The 17,280-nt window shown below is 40.1% G+C and overlaps 1 protein-coding gene across 6 annotated transcripts in view; it reads left to right on the top strand.

The window, feature by feature from the left end:
* Positions 1-17,280, top strand: part of helz (helicase with zinc finger) — a 300,135-nt gene that overhangs the window by 152,065 nt on the left and 130,790 nt on the right. For all 6 annotated transcript variants that reach the window (XM_059948283.1, XM_059948286.1, XM_059948285.1 and 3 more), the window contains one exon: positions 9,251-9,369. In XM_059948283.1, the coding sequence (XP_059804266.1) occupies positions 9,251-9,369 (119 nt within the window). The remainder of the gene's footprint in view (positions 1-9,250; positions 9,370-17,280) is intronic.

Raw genomic sequence — 17,280 nt, 5'->3', positions numbered from 1 at the left:
TGTGTTTTCAGGCTCCTGTACCACCTTCCTAATAGAAGTAATGAGACATTGATTTGCATGACTTGGAATTTTTAAAAAAGAGTGTAGCTCTTCAGTGACAGAGTCTGCTCTTCTGGAATTCCATAATTATCTCAAATCCAGATAATTTCATTTGGTTTGGTTTCATTAATTGTCATGACAGATCCTTTTCATTTGAATGGGTGTGATGATTAGTTCAGCTAAGCAAATAAGGGCGATCTTGCACTTTAGAAGTTCAAATGAAGAAAAGAAATTGATTTATGTTTCAGTTACTAGGATTTCTTCATTTCATTTACTGAAGCATTAACTTTACTTGGGTTCATAATTCATTTCTGCCAAAGTACATGCTGTTGAGGAATTTAGTGCTGATTGTAAAAGCAGTAGATCATCAGCAGAGTGTTCTGTCTCAAGGATTTGTTTAGTTCTTTAAGATCAATTATATCATGTAAGTGAAAACCAAGAAAAAAAGTGCAAGTCTGAAATAAAAACACAATGCTAGATATTCTCAGCCTGTAGGGATGTGCCTGTGGGAGGAGGAAAATCACCAGCATTCAGTTCAAAGACCCTTCGTTAGAACAGTTACAGAACATGAAACAGTAAGTACAGCACAGGAAAATGCCCTTCAGCCCTCAGAGTGCCAACCATAAAGTAAATTCCATCTTTCTGCATATGGACCATCATTCCTCCAAACCCGTCTGTTCACGTGCCCATCTCACTGCCTCTTAAATGTTGTGATCATGTCTGATTTTGGCATCTATTGCTCTATGTAAAGAAAAGCTTGTCTTGTAAATATCCTTTAAACTTGTCCCCTCTCACTTTCAAACTATGTCCTGTATATTTGACATTTCCACCCTTTGATAAAGATTCTTACTCTATCTATGCCTCTCATCATTTTATAAACTACTATCAGACAGAATTAACCTCCACTGCTCCAAAGACAACAATCCAAGTTTGGTCCAACATTTCCTTATAGATAATACTCTGTAGTCCAGGCAACATTCTGTTGAATGATAGCAGTGATAGGATTGGGCCGAGCCAGCATGAATTTACCAAGGGTAAATTATTCTTGACTAATCTGTTGGAGTTTTTCGAGGATGTAACCAGGAAGTTAGATGGGGGAGATCCAGTGGATGTAGTGTACCTCGATTTTCAGAAGGCATTTGATAAGGTCCCACCTAGGAGATTGGTGGGTAAAATCAAAGCTCATGGCATTGGGGGGAAGACATTGACATGGATAGAAAACTGGTTGGCAGATAGAAAGCAAAGGGTAGCGGTGAATGGGTGTTTCTCGGAGTGGCAGGTGGTGACTAGATAGGTGCCACAGGGCTCGGTATTGGGACCACAGCTGTTTACGATTTACGTCAACGATTTAGACGAAGGCATTGAGAATAACATCAGCAAATTTGCTGATGATACTAAGCTGGGTGGCAGTGTGACATGTGATGAGGATATTAGGAGAATTCAGGGTGACTTGGATAGGCTGGGTGAGTGGGCAGATACTTGGCAGATGACGTTTAATGTGAATAAGTGTGAGGGTATCCACTTCGGGAGTAAGAACAGGAAGGCAGATTATTATCTGAACAGTGTAGAGTTAGGTAAGGGAGAAATACAAAGAGATCTAGGAGTCCTTGTTCATCAATCACTGAAGGTGAATGAGCAAGTGCAGCAGGCAGTAAAGAAGGCTAATGGAATGTTGGCCTTTATTACAAAGGGAATTGAGTACAAGAACAAGGAAATCCTCTTGCATTTGTACAGAGCCCTGGTGAGACAATACCTGGAGTATTGTGTACAGTTTCGGTCTCCAGGGTTAAGGAAGGACATCCTGGCTGTAGAGGAAGTGCAGCGTAGATTCACGAGGTTAATTCCTGGGATGTCTGGACTGTCTTACGCAGAGAGGTTAGGGAGACTGGGCTTGTACATGCTGGAATTAAGGAGATTGAGAGGGGATCTGATTGCAACATACAAGATTATTAAGGGATTGGACAAAATAGAGGCAGGAAATATGTTCCAGATGCTGGGAGAGTCCAGTACCAGAGGGCATGGTTTGAGAATAAGGGGTAGGTCATTTAGGACAGAGTTAAGGAAAAACTTCTTCTCCCAGAGAGTTGTGGGGGTGTGGAATGCACTGCCTCAGAAGGTAGTGGAGGCCAATTCTCTGGATGCTTTCAAGAAGGAGCTAGGTAGGTATCTTATGGATAGGGGAATCAAGGGATATGGGGACAAGGCAGGAACTGGGTATTGATAGTAGATGATCAGCCATGATCTCAAAATGGTGGTGCAGGCTCGAAGGGCAGAATGGTCTACTTCTGCACCTATTGTCTATTGAATCTTTTTTTGCACCTTCTCCAAAGCCTCCATATCTTTCCTGTAATGCAGAAGTCAGAAATGCAGACAATACTGCAAATCTGTTGATCAGTTTATCAATCTGCAAGATGACATCCTAACTTTTACACTCAATGCCCTTCTTGTAGTTCAATGTTATTTGAAGGTGATGTTAAAATTAATGAGCACTTAATATTAAAACTGTGCTTAATATCTGAAGTAAACCTGACCAATGCAAGTCAAGTTTATTATGACATGTGCAGGTACATGTCTGCACAGATACAATGAAAAACATACTTGCAGCATTGCCACAGGCATGTAGCATCATATGAGCAGCATTCACAAGAAAAGCATAAATCGAACGTCCATTATATACAGTTTTTACAAGAACATTATTGGGGGTAAAAACTTTACATGCAAAGTGGTCAGAGTGTTTAGAACTGTAGTGATTAGAATTTTGCGGGTTGGTTCAACTGTGTAGTTAAAGGGAAGTTGGTAGCTGAGAGAAGGTGGTATTGCCTGGACGTTGGGAGTCTTTGCTCTCTTGAGGCAGCGTCATCCAGTGGAGAGTGCTAATGGTGGGGAAGGGTGTGTCTGTGATAAATTGGGCTAAGACTGATCCTTTGCAGCTTCTTATGCTCCTATGTATTTGAATTACTGTACCAGACAATGGTGTAACCATTCAGAATATTTTCAGTAGTACATCTGCATGAATTATCTGGAGAAGCTATGCTCATAGAGAACAGAAAAGCTAAAGAAAGATTTAATAGATATGTTTGAGAATTAGATTATTTATATTCAAAGGCAGTGATTGGCAGAAAAGCCTGTGTTTAAAGAAAACGAGGTCATATATTCTGAATACTGTACTTGTTCAGAAAAAATTGCAGCCACAGGACAGCAGTGCAAACTTTTCCCAGCCATGTATTGCAATACACAAAATGCTGGAGGAACTCAGCAAGTCAGGCAGCATTTCTGGGGAGGAATAAAGAATTAACGTTTCTGGCTGAGACAGCATCCTCCAGTGGAGAGTGGCTTTTGGTTCAAATGTCTTTAGCTGTTTCATCAGCGACACTACAAGGAAAGATATGAAGACATTTGTTATTCTGCGGTTATTGAATTCCATTTGTAGCTTGTCTCATTATGAGGTAGTCCATGCTGCATATGACAAAACAGGAGTGCTGTTGAAGCATATGGTGGTAAGTGACAAATAATATTCACATCACACAGCTGTTAAAATGAACATCTCCAACAAGAAAGAGTAACCACCCACCTTTGATATTTTCACATTATCATTGCCAGGATTTTGTCATCAAAATCTAGGGTGTCACCATTTACCATAAACTGAATAGAACAGGTGCATGAATATAGTAACTGACTGAGAAGCTATGGTATTGCAAATTTTAAGTACCTGGACAGAAAGTAAGCTGGAAGGATATTGTTTACCTTCTGTAGGTTTTAAGAAAAGTTTCCCCTTGTCTGTAGCATTGTGTTCACTGAAGTAAGTCAATGTTTTTATTCAGACGGGATGGCTGTTAGTTGCTTTAGCTTTTCTTTAAAACTAAAAGTTTAAAACAAGATAAAACATTGACTCAAAGACTTGCAGGAATACAAGCACAGAATATAAGTGCTCATATTCCAATATTAATTGTAATAAGGTATTTTAAATAACAATTATCAAATTGGAGAAAATTTATACTTTCTGCCAGGGTTAATTTGACTGCTGTAACTTGAAATGAGTACTAATTAAAATATGACCTTTGGAAGATGAGAGATTAATGGGAACAAAATTAATGTTGGGTTTTATTCCAATTCTTAATCAAGCTGCAATAATTTAGAAGACATGCTATTTATTTCAGAAATTAGCCTGTCAGTTTGTTTGAGAAACAGGGTTACAAATAACAGAACAAGGTTTTGTGGATAAACTCTGTACCTGAGTGGTTCAGAATTTTATAATTGTAAGTGTCTATCCGTATAGGTGGTGACGTCTAACCATAAATATCTGCACTTTCTCTGTAGCTGTTACACTGCATTCTATATTGTTATTGTTTTAACTCAATGCACTGTCTAATGATTTTGATCTGTGTGAACGGTATGCAAGACAAGCTTTTCACTGTATCTCAGTCCATGTGACAATAAACCAATTCTTTTAGTGGCATATAGAACAGTTCTGCCATTAACATATGAGCAGAGAAATGGCAGACGGGATTAAATCCAGGCAGTTATGAGGTGTTGCACATATAAAGGGAAAATATGCAGTTAATATGATAACTATAGGAAAGTACGCAGTTAATAGGATATTTTGTGGAGGAGCAGAGGGATCTGGGGGTACATGTCCACAAATCCCTGAAAGTTACCTCACAGGTAGATAGGGTAATTAAGAAAGCTAATGGGGTGTTAGCTTTCATAAGTCAAGGGATAGAGTTTAAGAGTCGCAATGTAATGATGCAGCTGTATAAAACTCTAGTTAGGCCACAGTTGGAGTACTGTGCCCAGTTCTGGTCGCCTCACTATAGGAAGAATGTGGAAGCATTGGGAAGGGTACAGAGGAGATTTACCAGGATGCTGCCTGGTTTAGATTATGATCAGAGATTAAGGGAGCTAGGGCTTTATTCTTTGGAGAGAAGGAAGATGAGAGGAGACATGATAGAGGTGTACAAGATATTAAGAGGAATAGACAGAGTGGACAGCCAGCGCCTCTTCCCCAGGGCACCACTGCTCAGTACAAGAGGACATGGCTTTAAGGTAAGGGGAGGGAAGTTCAAGGGGGACATTAGAGGGAGGTTTTTCACTCAGAGAGTGGTTGGTGCGAGGAATGCACTGCCTGAGTCAGTGGTGGAGGCAGATACAGTAGTGAATTTTAAGAGACTATTAGACAGGTATATGGAGGAATTTAAGGTGGGGGGTTATATGGGAGGCAGGGTCGGCATAACATTGTGAACCAAAGGGCCTGTAATGTGCTGTACTATTCTGTGTTCTATGTTTAAAAGCAGAACTCTTAACAGTGTTGATATACAGGGGGATCTTGGGATCCAAGACCATAGCTCCCTGAAAATAGTTATGGTGTAGCGGTGTGCTACATGCAGCGCTAAAATTACGACATGGAGTCGAAGGAAAAACTTTATTCGAAATCTTCAGCCTCACTTTTAAGCCTCCCTCAACCTGCCCCCCGTGGCGCAGAGGCTCCAAAGCTCTGTGCTCGCAAACCCCCGTAGGCTATCTAATTGTGAGCCGGTTCGGATGTGCCAGGAAATGGGTCGCCACAGTGGGATGATAAAGCATGTGGCATGCTTGCCTTTATTAGTTGAGATGTTGAATTGAAAAGTCAGGAAGTTGATATACAGAGGGATCTTGGTGTCCAAGACTATACCTCCCTGGAAGTGGCCGCACAAGTTCTTGGAGTGATAAAGAAGGTGTGGCGTGCTTGTGTTTATTAGTCGAGGTGTTGAGTTGAAGAGTTAGAAAGTTGTGTTACATTTTTATAAAACTCTGGTTAGGCTGTATCTGGAGTTGCAGGCAGCATTCAGGATATGGAGTCTTTAGAGATGGTGCAGAAAAGATTTATCAGGGTTAGAGGGCAGGTGCTATGAGGAAAAAACAGACTGACTAATGTTGTTTTCTCTGGAGCAACAGAGGCTGAGAGGAGACCTGAAAGAAGTTTATAAAATTATAAGAGGCACAGATAGAGTAGACAGCTGGTATCACACTTTCAGTCTCGTACAGAGATGATATGCAGTTGTTAGATCTCACTCGTTCCCATTAGTGGAGAAGCCATAGCAAATTCAAGTGTTCAGTTGTGCATTGTGCTCAACGATGCAATTGTTGTGTTCAGAAGAGAGATGAATATCTTTCTATAAGGGAGAAAATAACTGACTGGGGCTAAGAGAATGTGATGGGCTAAATAGGCTCCATTAGGGCTGTAACTATTCATTGATTCTGCATTCAGGTAGGAAGAGTTCTTCATACATATCCGCAATTTTGCTTGTCATTTTACTTGTTTAGATTGATATGAAAGAGCCTGTGTGAGAGTTAATGTTTTACATTTGGTAAAGATAGCTGAGTGACTAATTTCAACTTGGTCATTGTGGTTTCTCCCGCCTGCACCTGTTCAGTTATTTTTGCAATAAAAACATAATTTGGGAATTTGGGGCTTTCTGTGCAGTCAAAGGTCAAAAGACAAACATATATGTATTATCCAAGTACTTAATTCACAAACAAGACAGGTATATGGAGGAATTTAAGGTGGGGGGTTAATGGGAGGCAGGGTTTGAAGGTCGGCACAACATTGTGGGCCGAAGGGCCTGTAATGTGCTGTACTATTCTATGTTCTAAGAGAAAATCTGCAGATGTTGGAAATCTAAGCAACCCATGCAAAATGCTGGAAGAACTCAGCATCCCAGACAGCATTGATGGTACTTTTCCATAGATGCTGTCTGGCCACTGAGTTCCTCCAGCATTTTGTGTGTGTATCAAAGTACCTGTATGTCACCAAATACTACCTTGAGATTCATATTCATGCAAGCATTCTCTGCAGAACAAAGTACAATAGGGTCACTGAAAAACGACACACAAGCATAGACTGACAAACTGTGCAATATAAAAAGAAACAAGTAGGAATAATAATAATAATAAATAATACTAAGAACACGATTTGTAGAGTCCTTGAATGTGAGTCCATAGGTTGTGTTCAGTGATCATTTCAGTGTTGTGATGAGTGAAGATGCCCATACTGGTTCAGGAGCCTGATGGATGAAGGATAATAGCTATTCCTGAACCTGGCAGCGAGAAGCGAGAATGGTCTGGATGGTGGGGGGATCCTTAATGATAGACACTGCTTTCCTGCAACAGTGCTCCTTGTAGATGTGCTCAGTCACCAGCATGCAGTAGTATAAGTTAGATTCAGTTCAGGAAAAAACTCTCCCAACCTGTTCCAATGCACAGCATGCGGTCCTCTCACAGATAAGATCAGCAATAAGACCTTGCTAAAACTGAATCAATGTGTCTGTCAATAATCTGATCTGAATCTGATATCTTTTGTAATTTATCTTTCTAGCTCTAAATATGTTCAGCAAGTTTGCCTTTAAGCTCTTTGAAACAGAAATATAAAATCACAGAAAACAGGACCAGAAGGTCATTCGATCTTTCTCCATCATTCAAGTTTGTTTATTGTTTCTTCCCCCCCCCCCCCATTTAAATCTACTCATCTTTTTTTTTCCCAGTCCTGCTGAAGGGTCTCAGCCCAAAAGTTTTTTCCATAGATGCTGCCTAGCCTGCTGAGCTCCTCCAGTGTGTGTTGCTCGGATTTCCAGCATCTTCAGATTTTCTCTTGGTTTTTCAAGTTTATTGCCATAGGCATACATGCTCAGCATACAGTGGATGTTTCAGGCTGAAACCCTTCATCAGGACAAGAAGAAAAGAGATGAGGAATCAGGTGGGGGGAGGGGAGGAAGAAACTCAAGGTGAGAAGTGAAACCGGCAGGGGTGAAGTAAAGAGCTGGGAAGTTGATTGGTGAAAGAGATACAGAGCTGGAGAAGGGGGAATCTAATAGGAGAGGACAGAAGGCCATGGACGAAAGAAAATGGGGATGTGATGGGCAGGTAGGGAGATAAGGTGAGAGGGAAATGGGAATGGTGAAGTGGGGGTTGGGCATTACCAGAAGTTGGGGAAATTGATGTTCGTGACATCAGTTTGGAGGGTGCCCAGATGGAATATCCTCCAACCTGAGTATGGCCTCATCCATGACAGTAAAGGAAACCATGGATTGACTTGTTGAAATGGGAAGTGGAATTAAAATGAGTGGCCACTGGGAGATCCTGCTTTTTCTGGTGGATGGAGTGTAGGTGCTCAACAAAGTGGTTTTCCAATCTGCATCGTGTCTCACCAATATATAAGAAGCCACAGTAGGAGCACTGGATACGGTAGGTGACCCTAACAGACTCACAGATGATTCGCTTCAACTGGGCAGACTGTTTGGGGCCCTGAAAGGCAGTGAGCGAGGAGCTGTAGGGGTGGGTGTAGCACTTGTTCTGCTTGCAAGGGTAAGTGCCAGGAGGGAGATCAGTGGGAAGAGACAAAGGAACAAGGGAGTTGTGTAGGGAGCGATCCCTGTAGAAGCTGAAAGTGGGGAGGGGAGTGAAAGATGTGTTTGGTGTTGGAATCTTGTTGGAGATGACAGTTCCTCCAGCATTTTGTGTATGTTACTTATAGCCTGCTTGACTAGGATGCATTCTAAATATATGGAATTAAACCTTAATAAAAATGGCTCGTGTTGAAGTTTTCAGTGAGTTTTGAATAGTGTTTTAGATTATGTTTGAAACAGTTCAAGAAGTATTTTGTACAATAGATACCTCAAATCATCCTTCAGAATAAAACCTTTCTATTGAAAGCAATTGTATGAAAAGGACTGTGAAAGACAAAATAGCATGGAACTTCCATGAGTGTTAATGCACGATGTCGGAATTTACAGTGGCATCAATTACAGTATTGGGGCTTTGTACAACTGTTTATTCAGAAGTATCTCTGAAAATCACAGTTCTGTTCAATAATTCTGTCCTCCACGTAATAATGACAAAGCATTGATTCCTAGTTTTGAGAACTGTGGAGAGAGACTTGGCTAGAAAACTTAATTCAGGATTTGATTTGGGTTATTGATGCTAAGTGCATTCCTGATCTTAATTGTGGATGCATCAATAGCTGGTACCTGATTCAGCCAGGACATCCATTGTCCTGTCTTGTAACCAGCCCAAAAAGAAAACAATTGCTTGCTCTACCAGAGATAATGAATATGTTACTATTTCAAATTTCATGTGTTTGCCACATGCCATGTATGCTATGTTCAGTGAAGATCTCAATTCCAGGTCTTTAACTGCAAGGAATTTTATTCACTATTTTATATGATCTGATTGCCAACAGGTTTATTCACTCACATTCTCTTGGATGAAGCTGCACAGGCGATGGAATGTGAGACCATCATGCCTTTGGCACTGGCTAACAGACACACGAGGATCGTTTTAGCTGGAGATCATATGCAAGTAAGTGCTTTACTGATAAACTTTAGATTTAGTGGATGCCTATGCCAGAATATGAATTGGGAATCTGTTTATTTCTGATATAATTTTATATTTTGAAAAAAATTGTAATATAGCAACATCTGGTCAATGAGCAAGGAAGTTAATACTGTTGTAATTTGGTTGCAGTAATGATCTAGCCAGAGATTTTTTTTTACCCTAAATTAAAATGGCAAATGATGTTACAGAGATCTTGTATTGGTCCCTCTTTAGCTCACAGCCTGTTCTGAATTAAAAGTGAGAGCTTCCTTGTGTACGGACTGATTTAATGACTTATTGTTGAGATGTAGTCTTTATGCTGGCACTGGATGTGCTTCTATCTCTCTCTGTACACACGCACGCAAGCATGCGCACACATGCATAAACACACAGGGAAATCCAAAGCAACACAAAATGCTTGGGGAACTCAGCAGGTCAGGTAGCATCAATGGAGGAGGATAAACAGTTGATGTTTTGGGCTGAGACCCTTCATCAGGACTAGAAAGAATGGGGGATGAAGCTTGAATAAGAAGGTGAGGGGAGAGGAAAGATTACAAGCTAAATCTTGCCTTAACAAAAATCTGTGTGATTTTGTTTTCATCTTAACTTTCTTAAAATATGTACATATATGCGCAGTACTGTAGACTTAGGGCATGGGCTCCCAACTTTTTTTATGCTATGAACCAATACCATTAAGCAAGGGATCTGTGGACCCTAGGTTGGGAGCCCCAGATCTAGAGGGATTCTGTTGGGGTTGTCTCTCCAGCAGCCAAGCAGTGCAGAAGGCCCTTTGGTACAATATCATAGTAACTGCATTTTAATCAGGGATAAGAAATGGCCAGATAAAATGCTTTCTTCTGATGGATAATGCTCAGTATTCCAACAGTGATTGTGGCCAAGTGATTTTTCAACGGTTGATAGCAGGCTGCTTCTGATAACTACTGGGCAGACAGGGCACATCCATTATGTGTGCTGTGTGTTGGCAACTTCAAACAGTTTTATACTTTTGCATTGGTTGCCAGACATGCAGGTCTGCCAGGAGTTTCTTAAGAAAGATGTACTTGGGGCATTCCCAAAAGTGCGTGGTGTTCTTTTGCCAGTTTCTGTGTTGATAGTACGTGTCCAAGAATGCTGTCTTTGTGAAAATGATAAAACTAATTTCTGTCAGTGTTACTTCCTGACCATCTGTTGGGAAAAAGGAACTTTTGACTTGCATGCTCTGTGTGACAGAGGGGCCTTCGAACATTTTTCTTTCTCTGAAAGGAAGGGGAAGGATGTGCAAATCATTCTAAAAGCTACTTTTCTCGTTCTTTAGTCTTCCTGCTATCCCACTTAAACACGTGCAGAATGATCGCTGATGATGATACAAGGTAGCAGCTGCAGTTTTAGTTTATCAGGGCAAACACAGAATATAGCAGCTCAGTACAGGCCCTTCGGTCCACGATGTTTTAAGATCAACCTAATCCTTCCCTCCAACATAGACCTCCATTTTTCTATCATTCATGAGCCTATCTAAGATGTCCCGAAAGTATCTACCTTCAACACCATCCTGACAGTATGTTTCATACACCTACTAATCTCTGTGTATTAACTTATCTCTGACATGCCCCTACAAACTTTCCATCACTCACCTTAAAATAATGCCCCCTTGTACTAACAGTTTCTGTCCAAGGAAAAATTCTCTGGCTGTTCACTCTGTCTCTGCCTCTTATAATCTGGTACACCTTTATCAAGTTAGCTCTTATCCTCCTCCATTCCAAACAGAAAAGCCATAGCTCACTCAACCTATCCTTATAAGAAATGCATCTGGGTAAATCTCCTCTACACCCTCTGCAAAGCCTTCATAAACTTTGAATTATGAGGCAACTGTTCAATCGGACTGTTTAAATCTTAGGTTAGACTGTTTAATTGTCACTTTCTTTGCAGTATAAGCATTAATTATCTGCTTGTATTTTAAGTAGTTCTTATATGCATTTCACAGTTTAATATGCCTCTAATGTGGAGGTTTGCAACCATTTTTATGCCATGGACAACTACTGTTAACCAAGGGGTCTGTTGACCCCAGGTTGGGAACTCCTGCTGCAGAGGCAAGCTCTGGAAGCTCCTTTGTTCTGCATTATTTGACTAAGTGCTTTCTTATTGGTTAACTTGGTACTGCAGCATTTTTTATAATGGCTTTCTAATTGGTTAATTCTAATTTATAAATTTGAATGGAACTTTCCTTATCTTGTGTAAAAATAGCTTTTCTATGCTAGGCATCTTCTTAATTTGACTTTCCCTTTGTTTAATAAACCTCCATCATTGTCTGTTCAACTTTCTTTTGTTCTATCAATGCTTAATAAAATGATCGTAAGGCCACAGGTTTTGTGCTGCTTTCCTGACTTCTAAAAGGACCTGAGATATAAAAAACATCAGAATCTTACACAACCATCACTGGGTAGAATATTCTCAGTGTGATCTAACTAGGGTTCTATAGAACTTCAACATTACCTCACAGACAGACAGACAGACAGACAGACATACTTTATTGATCCTGAGGGAAACTGGGTTTTGTTACAGTCACACCAACCAAGAATAGTGTAGAAATATAGCAATATAAAGCCATACATAATTAAATAATAATAAGTAAATAATGCCAAGTGGAAATTATCCAGGACCAGCCTATTGGCTCAGGGTGTCTGACACTCCGAGGGAGAAGTTGTAAAGTTTGATGGCCACAAGCAGGAATGACTTCCTATGACGCTCAGTGTTGCATCTCGGTGGAATGAGTCTCTGGCTGAATGTACTCCTGTGCCTAATCCGTACATTATGGAGTGGATGGGAGACATTGTCCAAGATGGCATGCAACTTAGACAGCATCCACTTTTCAGACACCACCGTCAGAGAGTTCAGTTCCACCCCCACAACATCACTGGTATTACGAATGAGTTTGTTGATTCTGTTGGTGTCTGCTACCCTCAGCCTGCTGCCCCAGCACACAACAGCAAACATGATAGCACAGATCTTCAACTCAATCCCCACACAATGAAGGACAACACACCATGCGCCAACCCTATCACTTGAGCAGCAACTTTGAGGACATGAACCCTAAAGTCTCTGTTCCTTCACACTACTAAGAATCCTGCCATAATCCCTGTATTCTACCATCAAATTCGATCTTCCAAAGTGAATTATTTCACACTTTTCTGAGTTGAACTGTCAAATGCTCAAAGGTAATTCACAACATGATGAGACAATTCTGGATCATGCAAGGATGCAGTCGGATTGATGACCAATATCTTGATTGGATAGAATTTTTTTTAAAGTGTCTCAAATAAGGGTGAAAAAGGAGAAAAATGGAGAGGCTTCAGCTGAGAACTCCAGGGCTTCAGAGCTCCACAAGTGAAAACTTAACAGTGGGTAGCTTACTAGTTACCAAATGTACAGAATCCTTCAGGGGTTTCACAGGATAGATTCAGTGTCCTGGTGAAGGGTATTGATCTGAAACATTGACTATTTATTCATCTCCATGGATGCTGTCTTTCTGCATCATTTTGTGTCTGTTGCCCCAGATTTCCCAAATTTGCAAAATTTCTTGTGTTTTTAAGTGCAGAGTTTTTTTTTCGGTTGGTATATCAAGGAATCAAGGGCTGCAATCTCAAATAAGGACTTGGCTATTTAGGATAGACACAAAAGGTTAAAGATTAGCTTGATTTGTCAAATGTACATTGAAATAGATGATGAAATATGCCATTTTGTGTCAATGACCAACAGAGTCCAAGGATGTGCTGGGGGCAGCTTGCAAGTGTTGCCATGCTTCTAGTACCAATGTAGCATGCCCACAAGTTCTTAACTCTAACTCGTACTGTCAGTCTCTGGAATATGGGAGGAAACCAGAGCACTTGGAGGAAACTCATGTGGTCATAGAGAGAAAGCGGGAATTGAACCTTGATCACTGGCGCTGTAATGAGTTGCTCTAACTGCTACACTAATTTCAATGGATGCCTGTGTTGATCTTAAAGCATGGGTAGTGTCAGATTAGCGTCTGACATGAGTTAGGACATGGCAGCAGAATTTTGAATGATGTGGAGAAATTTCTTCACCCAGTTGTGAAGAACTCTTGCTGACTCTGGCAGCTCAGTCACCGAGGATATCCAAGAAAAAGATGGAAAAGTTTTTAAATTTTAAAAATGTTGAGGGATTAGTGCAAGAAAGTGGCATTGAGATAAACGATCAGCAAAGAAATTGAGTGGCAGGTTAGGGATAAGTGTCAAAGTGTTTCTTCCTGCTTCTGTTTCTTTTTATTTTGTGTACTTTGGATCTTCTGAATTTGAGAATGCTTAAGAAGTGAAGGAGTTCACAATCTGTGGGTTATGAGCTGGAGCGAGGACCGGCATCTTGAAGACAGCGTGGCCTGGGTTGGAGGCCTGTCTGCTGTTGAGTGGCTGTGTGGAAGGGATGGGAAAAGTGCTTGTTTCATTGTTGTTATTGCTTGTGTTGTTGAGTGGAACATGGGGGACATGCTCTGTTGGGGCTGGTAACACCTGTGGGCTGTCCCCAGCACATCCTTGGGTGTGCTGGTTGTTAAACAACTCATTTCACTACATGTTTGGGTGTAAGTGTGATAAATAAACCTCAATCTTTAAAAAATCTAAAAGAATATACAGAGGAAGCGAGACATATGAGTTAGGGAGAGATTGAAAACTTTTTTCCGTGGATGCCTGTGTTAGTCTCAAAGCTTGTGTAATGGCATATTGGGATCTGATCATGAGTTTGGACATGGCAGCAGAATTTTGACTGACATGAAATTAAGAAAGCAGAGCCAGAGGGTTAAGTGTAACAGCCATGGTTGAGGATTTCAGTAGTAGATGGACTGAAGGAGTTCGGAATCAGTTAACAATCTCGAGGTGAAAATAGTTTCAGAGCATGAACTATGTCAGCTTGACAAGGTTGCAAACAGTTTAAAGACACAAGCCAACAGATGCTACAATTCAGAGCAACATACAGTCTCCTGGAAAAGCTCAGCATTCGACCTTTGGCAAACAGTTTAGTTCTGTTTCAGACTGTTGCTTTGTTGAGGGATGAATTCAGTAGGGAGATTTTGATGGAGACTGAAAATGAATTCTGTAGCTTTCCCAATGTTTTGGAGAAAATTTCTGCTCATTCATTACAGATGATAGGCTGACAGTCCAAAAATTTAAAGGCGCTGAGAGGCCCAAGTGAGCAGGGAGTAATGTGAAATGAGGTTGAGCCAATTGGAAACCAATGCCACATACAATACTGTGTACAGATCTCTCTGACTGAAGGGTGATAGAGTAACAAAGTTTCACTAGATTGACACTTGAAATGGCTGGATTTCCTGAGAAGAAGGATGAAATGGACTGGGCTAAAATTCCTCGGATTTAGAAGCGAGAGAGCTAGTTTCACAAAAATATATAAAATTCCTAAGGAAATTGACAAGGTGAGTGTGGTGTGGATTTTACACCATGAGATGTCCAAAACCAGAGTCAGAGTCTCAAAGGAGAAGGTAGAACGTAAGGAGCAGGAGTAGGCCATCTGGCCCTTCGAGCCTGCTCCGCCATTCAATAAGATCATGGCTGATCTGACCATGGACTCATCTCCACTACCTGCCTTTACCCCATAACCCTTAATTCAAGACAAGAATCGGGAGAAATATCTTTGAAATTCTCATACTAAGAGGACAGTGGAAGCTTAGTTGTTCAGACCAGTCAAGACTCAGATTGATGTACTTTTTTTTTTCTGTTAAGGGAAATGGCATGAAAATAACACTGAGATAAAAGATCAATCCATGATCTTGTTACATGGCAGAGCAAGCACAAGGAGTTCAGATATTAGATTAGCTTTATTTGTCAAGTCTACAGTGAAATACATACAGTGGAATACGTTGTTTGTGTTCATGACCACTACGGTCTGAGGACGTACTGGGGGCAGTCCGAAAGTGTCGTCATTCTTCCAGTGCCAACAGAGCATGTCCACACCTTACTACCCAAGCATCTTTGGAATATCTGTGGGAGGAAACTGGAGTATGCAGAGCAAACCTTCATGGCCACAGGGAGAATGTACTGACTCTGTACAGGCAGTGTCAGAATTGATCCCAGGTCACCAGCACTGTGTAAGATTACGCTAACCGTTATGCTACGGTGCTATTGTTATGTTCATGTGTTAAAGACAGACCACAGCATTTCATAATATTGCGAGGGTCCTGTGTACAGTAATACTACTGGCATCGCTGCTGCAGACAGATGCACAAGATCAATAATAGCAAAAGGCTTTGATTGTAAAAAGTTCAAAATAACTTTATTATCCAAGTACGTATATGTCACCTTGAGATTCATTTTCTTGCAGGCATTCACATTAGAATTAGGAAGTACAATAGAATCAATGACACACTACACTGGATGCTGTGGTAGAATGTCATTGTGTGCTTGCTATTGCTGCGCCAGAAAAGACTTCCAGTAATTAGAACAAGAGAATTTTAAAAAGCTGTTAAAATAGATGGCTGTTTTGAAGATGTTTGAAATTTTGTCTGAGGTTTTACAAATAGTTTTGATCTTATGAAATTTTAGAGTTTTAAAAAACAATCCGGTCTACAGAACATCCCTGGTCCTTTTCACTCCAAATGTGCATGGTTTTACATTGCTTAAAGTTAATGTATGGGATAATTGGCTGACATAATTTTTTATTTGCAGTTTGTCTTATTTTACACATTGCTTGTCAGTTTTTGTTTATGTAACATGTTTCATCAATTTTATTTATATTTGTTTATTCTCATATAAATGTCTGCAAAAAAGGAATCCCAAGGTTGTATATTATAACATACCATATGCTTACTTTGATCATAAATTTACTTTGAACTTTTACACTTTGAACTTTTCAAAGCAATTCTAAAGGTGTATTGCCAGAGCACCTGTATGTAAAGCTGGTCCACGTTGCTGTCTGAGAGTTGAATTGATCTCGGGTTGATACTTGCTAAGAATAGAAGTTCAAGGAAACTCCAGAAGGAAGGGTGAAAAGTTAGTTGCTTCTTTTCTGTTGTGTTACTCTTCCATACCATCTAGAGAATGGCATTAATTTTGGAGAAGAGTTGTTTTCAACTGTTACCTCACAGGGCCTTAAAGTTGTTTGGACAGAGACTGCTAAGGTTATTAAATAGATTATGGTTTCTTTCAAGCAAAGAAATCACATTTTCTTGACAGACTGCCACTGAGGTTAGTTACAGCCATTATCATTACCACGCAGAGAGCTCTTACTGAAACAGTAAATTTGGCTGAAGATGGCTGTCTACACCATTGTTGCTTCTTGATTTACTTCTCTGCAATTAGAATAATTTACCAGATTACATGGTATTTATCCTTCTGTGGATTTCTTCATGCTTGATAATTCAAGGTGGCAGTCTTCATACACTGTAATTGTTAAATGTCACCTTTACTGTCAAGCAGTTCTGAAATTATAAAGGCGGGGAGATAGGTTCTGCAGTATTTAGACATCCCTTTGATCATGTACTTTTAAGAATGCTTAATGACTGACAGTTCTTAATGAGAAGTACTTTTGATTCATGTCAGCATTGTACCATTTCCTAAACAGACTGTTTCTTCTTCTCAATGGTAAAAAAGATAATTGAAACCCACTCATGTTGTATTCCTTTCTTTTGAATTCCTTTTATTTCAGGATTCAAGATTATTTAATGTAATTTCCAATATACAAGTGAAAAGGACAGCAAAATAATTGTTAACTCTGGATCTAATGCAACACAGAAAAAGCACAATAAAATAGAGAACACAAAAATAATTTTAAAAAATAAATATAAATACATGACTTAGCTTATCTACATTAATTATATGTCCATAAAATGACTCTTGACACAGAAGTGTCTGTAAATAAGGGGACTGTCAGAAA

This window comes from Hypanus sabinus, chromosome 23 (genome assembly GCF_030144855.1).
Source record: "Hypanus sabinus isolate sHypSab1 chromosome 23, sHypSab1.hap1, whole genome shotgun sequence".
Classification (NCBI taxonomy): Eukaryota; Metazoa; Chordata; class Chondrichthyes; order Myliobatiformes; family Dasyatidae; genus Hypanus; species Hypanus sabinus.
This window is presented reverse-complemented; position numbering and strand designations above follow the sequence as displayed.